Source organism: Terrapene carolina, unplaced genomic scaffold, assembly GCF_002925995.2.
Source record: "Terrapene carolina triunguis isolate 2854851 unplaced genomic scaffold, T_m_triunguis-2.0 Scaffold629, whole genome shotgun sequence".
NCBI lineage: Eukaryota > Metazoa > Chordata > Testudines > Emydidae > Terrapene > Terrapene triunguis.
This window is the reverse complement of record NW_020664980.1, coordinates 18,870,595-18,880,288: the sequence shown is the minus strand read 5'-3', so window position 1 is coordinate 18,880,288 and position 9,694 is coordinate 18,870,595. Positions and strand designations below refer to the sequence as shown.

The window sequence follows — 9,694 nt, the reverse complement described above, 5'->3', positions numbered from 1 at the left end:
CAACCCTCTTTCTTGTGCCTCTTCCTTCCAGCAGTGCAGCCCAGTACCAGCTGGAAGGAGGCTGCAGAACAAGGAAGGCGCTTGAGTGGCTCTACTTCTCTAGGGCTGGTATGATGCAGGAACGATTCCCCACGCCAGGCAAGCGCAGGCACTAGCAGAGCTGGCCGTGTTGTCTTTCTGCACTGGACAACTCCACGAATAGCATCTGGCCAGCCCTAGTTAGTCAGTCCTGACTCTCCCCCCTAGGCAAACCCTATGAATTTTTGGACAGCCAGCGAAGTGAAGGCAACCTGCCTTCCCCTGCACCCCGAGGGAGAGCACTTGCACTTCATAGGGCCCCACTCAGCAGGAGTTCCTAGATTGCCTCATCTCTTAAGAGCGTTAGCCATTTTTATACATTAGTAGCTGCTGAGTTCTGCAATTCTACTGGACATGACACAGGCAGCGGCTGCTCCACAGTGACTGGAGCCAAGAAGGCTGAATGAAGACAAGTACAGAGCCAGATTAACCTGCCAACACAGAGTGAAAACCAGATTCCTTCCAGGTGGGTGCAGGTTGGTCATTAGAACCAGCTCAGAATGCCCCCCGCTCTGCGGCTGGAATGGGAGCAGCCTGGGGGAGAGGAAAGCACTGACACCAGAAGCATTAGCACAGGCACGCTAGAGGCAGAGTTTATTACACTACGCAGGCTAAGAACCCTGGGGGAGATCCCATGGCGTTAAGAACTTCAACCAGCTCTTTATCAAAAAATTAATACCATTGTCAACTCCAGTCTCCTTTGGTCATTACAAAGCAAGAGAACTAGTAAAAGGAAGGTTTTTATACACAGTGGGAAGCTGAAGAAATTCTGTCCATCCCTCCCCTCCCCAGCACAGGTGCAGTGTCCTTTGGCCACCAGGAGCAGCAAAGTATCAAATCTTCACAGGACGGCAGGCCTTGGGGGTCTAGTAAAAGCAATATTGACCGAGAGCTGCCTTTTCTGCCCTTCCCTGGGGAGGGCAATGGTGGCCCCCCTCCCTCTCTGCCCTCAAGTGTCAGGGGATGACTGTGCGTGGGAGTAGGTGAGCTTTCTCGCACCAGCGCAGACACACAGCATGGCTGGCATGGGTGACGTGGTCTCTGATCCCTCATTTGTACGCAGCAGTCTTTAAAAAAAATAATGTATTATAATCATCTGAATTTTTCCTTCCATCGTGTTTTGGAAAAGTGTCAATCGTCCGTGAGGTCCTGAACAAAGAGAACTTCCGTGTGGCTGAGTCCAGCCTCCTGCAGCGTGGGGGGGTTGGGCCACTCCTCTGTAGGGAGGCAGGGCAGGACACGGCGAGGGAAGTTGGCCTCAATCTGGAACTTCTCTGGGCTCTCTTTCAAGGAGAACAGGAAGTCATGGATCACCTGGAAGGGAAGTACAGAGGCATTTGCCAATGGAAAAGCAGCATGCAGTAATTCCTGCAGCCCGGGCAGAGGCACTAAAATGCCCAGCTGGTGTAGGGGCCAGACCGCTAGTCTCTTAGCAGTCAGAGCGTTTAGTTTGTCAAACACTAAAGACAACCTGAACCCTGCAAGAGGACACAGAACCAGACTGCCCACTAGGGACAGCTGTTTTTCAAGTCCCTGCTTGAAGCATGCCAGAGGCTGGTCTCCGTGCTCCTAGGAAATCCAGAGCAGACCCACGGCCTGAGAAGCAGCAGGAAGCCCACGTTTAGGAGGGGATAAGCAGTATTTCAGCTTTACATCTGGTCTTTCCCTGCCCAGTAGTGACAAGTGTGGTTACCCTCCCCCTCATGCAAGCACATCACCTCTGCCTACTGAGGCTGCAGCAAGGGTGAGAGCGTGGCCACCCCCAGCCTGTCCAGCCAGCTTAAGAATTTGGGATTCTGCTGCTGCTCTAGACATCCATCACCTTCCACTCCCGACTCCCCTCACCGTTAATGACTGTGAGAAATGGAATCGCCTCTCCACTCTGGAATCGTTGGGCAGCTTGAAAATGATCTTCACACTCTCTGGGTCATCAGGATGCGGCTCTGGTGGAAGGCATTCCGATTTGCGCACCTTCTCCTCCTGCAGAGTCTGAAAAGCAACAAAGAAGATCAGAGCACCAGGCTGGCATGGAGCTGGCCTCAATGCCAAGGCATAGCGTGTCCTGCACAGGAGAGAACGCGCCCCAGGAAACCCCAGAGAAGTACGTACGAGGCAGATGCAGGATTATATGAACTCAACGTCTGATTGGAAACCAGTGGGCAGGCTGACCAGGAAGGGAAACTAGCAGGAAGCAGCAGCAAGAGAGCTTGGAGCCAGTGTTGCTGCTGTACTTCCCAGGAACACTTCCGTCTCACCTGGCGCCGTCTCTCCTCCGCTAGCTTCTGCTGCTGCACCTCTTCTTCCTTTCTCTTCTTCCTCTCCCGTTCCTCCTTTTTCTTGCGTTCCTTTTCCTGATCCGCCCGCAGGGAAGCCAGGTACGCCTCATCCTGCTGCTGCCGCAGGACCTGTGTTTGGTTTCTCTCCTCCCTGCAAACATCAGGGAACAAGGGGTGGTTAATATCAACACACCCAGAAACATAGGCAAGGCAGGGCAAGAGGAAGACAATAGCCTTCACAGCACTAACACCTTCTCAAATGAAGAGCACACAGACGATGCAGAAGGAACAGGAGTACTTGGGGCACCTTAGAGACTCAGGCCTGGTCCACACTAACCCCCCACTTCGGACTAAGGTACGCAAATTCAGCTACGTTAATAACGTAGCTGAATTTGAAGTACCTTAGTCTGAACTTACCGCGGGTCCAGACGCGGCAGGCAGGCTCCCCCGTCGATGCCGCGTACTCCTCTCGCCGAGCTGGAGTATCGGCGTCGACGGCGAGCACTTCCGGGATCGATCCCAGAAGATCGATTGCCTGCCGCCGAACCAGGAAGTAAGTGTAGACATACCCTAACACATTTATTTGAGCATTAGTCTCTAAGGTGCCTCAAGTACTCCTGTTCTTTTTGCAGATACAGACTGACCCGGCTGATGCTGCTCTGAAACGATGCAGGTTTCCCACTCCTGAAGGAGGCTGGGCTCTCTATGGTGACTAGTCCCTGGCATAGATGGCCTCGATTTCAGGCTGAGGATAAATGCACAAACGAGGGCTGTAGTGTGGGCAGGTGCCATGCACACTGCACCCATCTGCTGCAGCTAGTGACTCCCATGTTTCTTTAGCCCGTTCCTGACTCACTTTAGAAACCCACGGGTCTGCCCATCAGCAAGGCACACTCTCTGACTGGGGAGCAGGAAGGATTAAGGGAATGAGACACTGAGCTGGCGTCCTATCGGCTCTCAGTCTGAATGGAGCCCACATCAATACCTGGAGGGGGCATGTGTCAATGAGGCAGCAGCAGGACATCACAAATGCAGCCTTAACTCAGCAGCACATCCACCCGGGGCTGGCGCTCCAAAGCAGGCAACTCCCATACAAGACTGGCTGAAGAGATCAGCATGACTCTGGCCGAAATGCCTGGATCCCAGTTACGCTCTTAGCCACAGTCAGAGAGTCCAGCAACATCCAGACTTTGCCTGAAAGGTGCCAGCAGCTCCAGGCTGCCCCAAACGTCCAGAAAAATGGAGCAGATTGTGGTTACTCATCTTTGAGCAGGCATGTTGCCCATGGAGACCTCAATTCCCAGAATGTAGTGTAGTCTGAATGTACACATCAGGGCGGTGCACCGCATGCACCAGCATTTCCACTGGCCACTGAATGCATTGCAGAACCAAGTGCAGCCCACACTGAGCCCCCCTGAATTAGATCTGACCCACTCCATGGGAATTCCCAACTCCACGAGATAAGTATTACTGGGGCTTCCAGTTCCCAGCCTGGTACCTTTCCAGGCGCTCAGACACCAAGTACGTCTGATTGGCATCCATGATGAATGTCAGCTGGTTAATGAGGTCATCAGGCTGGATGAGGCCTTCTAGTCGTCCCACCACCGTCATTCTGCGATCTTTCAACATAATCATGGCGAGGAATGGGTATGTGTTCTCACGCAGAGCCTGGGACACTGGGAGATGGGCGCAGAAACCACCGTCACTACTGGCAGTCCCAACAGAGAGGCCAAGGGGTCATAAGACTAGAATTGCCTCCCTCCCCAAGCCTCTAGAGGTGGGCAGCTCCCGCTGTCCTGCCAGTCCCTTTGCTGGGCATAGAGACACAGCTTCAGACTCCATGGCTGCCAACCCACTAGTCCGTTCCCTTTTTAGAAGACAACCAAGACATCTGTCAGAGGTGTTCTTCCTGAGACAGTGACACCTCCAAGGGCTCAGTAGCCTGGCAGTCCCAGGTTCAAATCGTGGACTCAGCTGCTCACTCTGTAGGCCACGAAGGATCTAAACTACCACACAAGCCCCTCTTTCAGTCTTGGGAAGACGACACGCATTGTTCAGCACAACCCCCACCAGGCACTCATAGGACAGGCATCACGGGCTCGGAAAGGATTTAGTGGCATGCTGCAAAGCCTAGTGTGGACTAGTAGGTGGACATTCTTGCCCCACATCCAGTCCTAAGAAGGCCCCTGAGATCTGAGGGGGCGGGAAAAACCCAAGGACTCACCTGTGGCCATTTTGTCCCCAGGCACAACACAAACCACTGTCATTAGGCACCTGCTTCCCCACTCTGCCTAACGCCCCCATGACAAGGCCACTGAAGGAAGCCAGCATGCCGACTGCAAAGGAACAGCAGCTAACTCTGCTGAGACATGACTGTGAACAGCCAGTACACCTCTACCCCGATAGAACACGAGTTCGGATAGAACGCGGTAAAGCAGCGCTCCGGGGAGAGCGGGGCGGCGCACTCCGGCGGATCAAAGCAAGTTCAATATAACGCGGTTTCACCTAGAACACGGTAAGATTTTTTGGCTCCCGAGGACAGCGTTATATCGGGGTAGAGGTGTATTAAGAGCAGAGGGCTCCTTGGGCTGCAATATTAGTCTCAGATATGGTATGTCCTCTGTTATGCAGAACATGATATGGAGTAGCCCCATTCCACTCGGTGTAGTAAGGTATCACAGGCTGGTCTCTGGGGCCTACCACTTACTCACCTGCACAGGGAAATTATCAAGCCTGCAGAACAGACGCACATTGTCTGCAATCCCAATCTGTTTATTGCAGATTTAACAAGAATCAGGAAGAGTTCAGCAGGGGGAGACACTCACCTCTGTATCCCTCTGGTTTGTTTGTGGAGCATGCCCAGAAAAGCATCCTAGTGTTGATGAGGGTGATCACCTCCGGTGCACACAGCGTGTTGCTGGAGGAAGAGAAGAGATGGCAGACATAGAGCTGGGTCCCAAATACATGGCCAGTTATTTAAGAAAACGCTCTCCAACCTACCGACAGAATTCGTCTGAATCTTGGTGGTCGTCACCGTGAAGATAAACCAACAGGAAGCGCAGCTCCCGCTTAGCATCATTCAGCGCCTGGGGAGAGAACACAGTACAGCTGGAGTGGGAGGGGCATGCTGCCCCTTTGGTATTAGAGTGGGATAGGCCAGGGGAAGCAGTTTTTCAATCTAATGTGGTATTAATTGAAGAACATGCCAGACCTCCCTCCACACCAATGTGCCCAGTGAATTCTCTGCATGCAGGAGAAAGGAACCCTTGACTGGGCTTTCCTCACTGTTCCTTGGCAGGCAGGGCCTTGGGAGAATGGCAAGCAAAGCACTGCACACCTAGTGACCCAGGAGGGTTTCTCTGGCTCAGCCTCCAGGACTCCCATGGCCCAGAATCATGTGCAGTTTTTGGCTCCATTTTCCAATTTGGATGATGTAGGATCCAACCTTCTGACTACATCCATTGAAACTCGTTATTAAGTTGATCTCTGTAACCCCCCACTTCTCAGCTGAAACACGTCACTCCGCAAGCCTCTGCTGAACTGGCTCTGAGCTGCTGATAGATCACCGTGGGGCTGCTGGGCTAAGTTTGTGTTCTAAGTATGGCCCCTTGTTCCCGGGGGCAGGGAATGACCTCAGCCCTTGAGTAGGGCTAAGGGATATAGGCTCAGCAGTGCTCTCTGGCACTCAGCCACCTGCTGGGATGGACTCCACAACAGAGGAGTGTGCGCGCATTGGGGCTGGGACTGAAGGGGGGGGGGGGGGGCAGAGACAGACACATGTTAGGGAGCCCCTCTTCTTCTGGGAAGAATCACCACCCCAATCCAACAAAAGAGGGATCTGTTCTCTCCTTTTACCTCCTGGACTCAAAGGGGCCATTTCCCCAAGTTTCTGAAGTTACTGGGCTAAATTCTGCTCAGACTTGCACCGTGGCGCAGCCCCAGTCACTTCCAATGGGGTGTACATCAGGACAGACTTTGGGCCACTACGTCAGCTTATAAAACTGATACTAGCAGAACAAAAGAAGAGGTGTGGGCTTCTGAACCACAGAGACTGCTGAGGACCTGCCCGATCAGCTTTGCCTTCCCAGCTTCAATTATTTGGCACGTCCCTGAGACTGGCAGAGACCCCACCATGGCAAATGCCTACAGTGGGATGGACTCGGGTTCCTAATATGCTCATAATTGAGATCTCCATTACCTCGTTACTGAGTCTGAACATTAGTACTGGACTTTTAAAATGCAAAATGGTTTTTGTCATTCCTCTTTAGAGCCAGTGTGCCAGGCAATACCAGCAAGATAGTCCCACATATTTTTGCACCAACATGCCGTACTGACCTGGCTGTATGTTCCCTGGTAGAAGACAGGGTGTATCCTCCCATATTTTTCCTCAAACATATGAATAAACGAAACAATGTCACCCACTGGGTCCGTGACCCTACTGCGAGGGTCAGGGCGTATAAAACGCACGGCAAACCTAGGAGAAAAGCAAAGGACACTGGAAATTCAGCTTACTGACTTTCTGAAGAACTTTTTCTGGTCAACATTTATAGCTATCTGCTAACACACTGACTACTCCATCTTGAGACCACAATATGAGCACCCTAGAGAAAAACCTAAGCCAGGTAAAGTTCCATGCTCCAAAGCATCAGCTGATTGCCAGAGGTTATGATGGATTTCCTCACCTGCACTCCCTCCATGAACAGCGCTGCATAAAGGCCAGGTGTATTGTGTGTGTGTAAGGTTCAACATCCTCTGAAACACCAGGCATAAGCCACAGCCAGAGACAAGATACCAGATTTAAGGGCTCACTGGTCTTATATTGGCTGGCAATTCATAGGAAGTTGATCAGGACAAGTCTCTTCCAGAACTGCAGTTCTGTTGCACAGAGGGTTTAACGCACGACTGTTTATTTTAGGCAGCTGCTGGAAGAGGAGATTACACCAGGGAGCAAATAATTACAGCCTGTTGTCTGTGTCTTGGCTCTTTAGACTGTAAGCTCTGAGGCCGGGACTGTGTTACCCTACATGCTTGTTCCCGAGGGGAACCTTTGGGCAGTGCCTCAATAGATAGAAGTGTGCCCATTCCTTGTTTGGTCTCCATTGCTTAATATTTAGGAACTGCAAGTGTCAGCCTGATTTCGAGTTAGGATTAAATACATTAGTTTCCTTTACAGATTCAGAAGACACTGCTAGGAATAGAATAAAATCGTAGGGCTGGAAGGGACCTCAAGAGGTCATCAAGTCCTGCCTCAGCACAGCGGGCTGGGCCATCCCTGACAAAGAGTTTTTCCAACCTGTTCTTAAAAATCTCCATCGCCTATTCCAGAGCTTAACTACCCTTAGAGTTAAAAAGATTTTCCTAATTTCTAACCTAAATCTTCCTTGCTGCAGATTAAGCCCAATACTTGTGGTCCTACCTTCAGTGGATATGGAGAGCAACTGATCATCGTCCTATTTAGAACAGCCTTTCACATATTTGGTCTTCTTTTCTCAGGTCTAAACAGGCTGTTTTTTTAAACCTTTCCACATAGGGCAGGTTTTCTAAACCTTTTATCATTTCTGTTGCTCTCCTCTAGACTTGCTCCAGTTTCTCCACATCTTTCCTAAAGTGTGGCACCCAGCACTGGGTACAGCACTCCAGCTGAGGCCTCACCAGTGCTGAGTAGAGCGGGACAGTTACCTCCTTTGTCTTCCATATGACATTTCTGTGAATACACCCCAGAATGACAACTTTTTTCACAGCTGCCTCACACAGTTGACTCATATTCAACTTGTGATCCACTATAACCCCAGATTCTTTTCAGCAACACCACCATCGAGGCATTATTCCTCATTTTGTAGTTGTGCATTTGATTTTTTCCTTCCTAAGTAAAGTACTTTGCACTTATCTTTCCTGAATTTCATCTTGCTGAATTCAGACCAATTCTCCAATTTGTCACGGTCATTTTCAACTCTAATCCTGTCCTCCTAAGTGCTTGAAACCCCTCACAGCATATTGTCATCTGCACATTTTATAAGCATACTCTCCCACTACGTTATCCAAAACATTAATGAAAATACTGAATAGTATTGGATCCAGGACTGACCCCTGTGGGATCCAACTAGGTAATCGCTCCTAGTTTGATAGCGAACCCTTGTTAACTACTCTGAGTACAGTCTTTCAACCTGTTGTGCACCCACCTTATACTAATTTAATCTAGAGACATTTCCCAAGTTTGCTTATGAGAGTGTCATGTGGGACTGTGTCAAAAGCCTTAGTAGATATGATATATCTTGATTTTAATGTTTCCCCCCATCCACTAAGCCAGTAACCCTGCCAAAGGAAGAAATCAGGGTGGTTTGGCATGCTGGCTATTCCTTATAACTCTGTTATCCTCTAGGTGCTCACAAAATGATTGTTTCAGAATTTGTTCCAGTATCTTTCCAGGTATTGAAGTTAGGCTGACTGGTCTATAATTCCCTGGGTCCTCTTTGTTCCCCTTCTCTAGTCCTCTGCGACCTCACACATCCTCTATGAGTTCTTGGAGATAATACTTCTCTGAAATCTACTTTCTACTATACAACATTCATTTGTTACTAACTTCTATGTTCTAGGTCTCCAAGACACAGAAACCAGGCAACGCTACAGAGAACTCTGAAGTGTGAGTATTTGATTAATACAAAGTCTAATAAGACCATCAGGGTTAACACCAAAAGCAGCACAGCCATACTTGGAGTTAGATTTTGCTTTGCTACAATCAATAAACAAACCTGCACAAAAAAGTACTTACCTAAATATATCAAGTAACGTGTAATAGGTAAATCGGAATGGAAGCATTATCAAGTAGTAACCCCATCCCAACAGGCCCTGAAATTACAAACAAAGTGTTAGGTATTTATCCCTGCCCCTTGAGACACAGTAGTGGAGATAACCCTCTATCCAGCATCAAACACGCTGCAATATATGTGAAACAGACAGTGTGGTCTAGTGCTCTGATCTCAGGCCTGTAAGCTAGTGTCTTGCTGGATGGCCTCAGGCAAGCCAAATCTTCTGAGTAGTCACCAACAGGTGCCTCACTTTGAGAGCCCAACCTGAGACATTTTAGGCACCCAAAGCCAGTGACCACTTTCAAAAGTTGGGCTTTAATCTTCCATCTCACTTTCCCTACCTGTGAAATAAGGATAATAGCACTTACTCATCTTACAGGGGTTCTGTGAAGACTGAAGTGTTATACAAGTGCTACATATTAACCATCTGCAGTCAGGTTAATTGACATCTTATACTAGCACACATAAAGCAGACCACATCAGTTCAGCAGGCTGTCATACAAATAGATCATCCCACAGCAAGACAGCAGGAAC

The 9,694-nt window shown here is 49.7% G+C and overlaps 1 protein-coding gene across 1 annotated transcript in view; it reads right to left on the bottom strand.

Annotated features, from left to right (window-relative positions):
- Window positions 1-649: 649 nt before the first annotated feature.
- The window catches only part of FAF2 (Fas associated factor family member 2), a 28,418-nt gene continuing 19,373 nt past the window's right edge, over window positions 650-9,694 (bottom strand). Inside the window, exons 4-11 of the mRNA XM_026659507.1 lie at window positions 9,124-9,200; window positions 6,690-6,828; window positions 5,355-5,440; window positions 5,180-5,271; window positions 3,853-4,030; window positions 2,334-2,505; window positions 1,924-2,067; window positions 650-1,392 (exon numbers count right to left, since the gene is read on the bottom strand). Coding sequence (XP_026515292.1) covers window positions 1,210-1,392; window positions 1,924-2,067; window positions 2,334-2,505; window positions 3,853-4,030; window positions 5,180-5,271; window positions 5,355-5,440; window positions 6,690-6,828; window positions 9,124-9,200 — 1,071 coding nt within the window. The 3' untranslated portion in view covers window positions 650-1,209. The remainder of the gene's footprint in view (window positions 1,393-1,923; window positions 2,068-2,333; window positions 2,506-3,852; window positions 4,031-5,179; window positions 5,272-5,354; window positions 5,441-6,689; window positions 6,829-9,123; window positions 9,201-9,694) is intronic.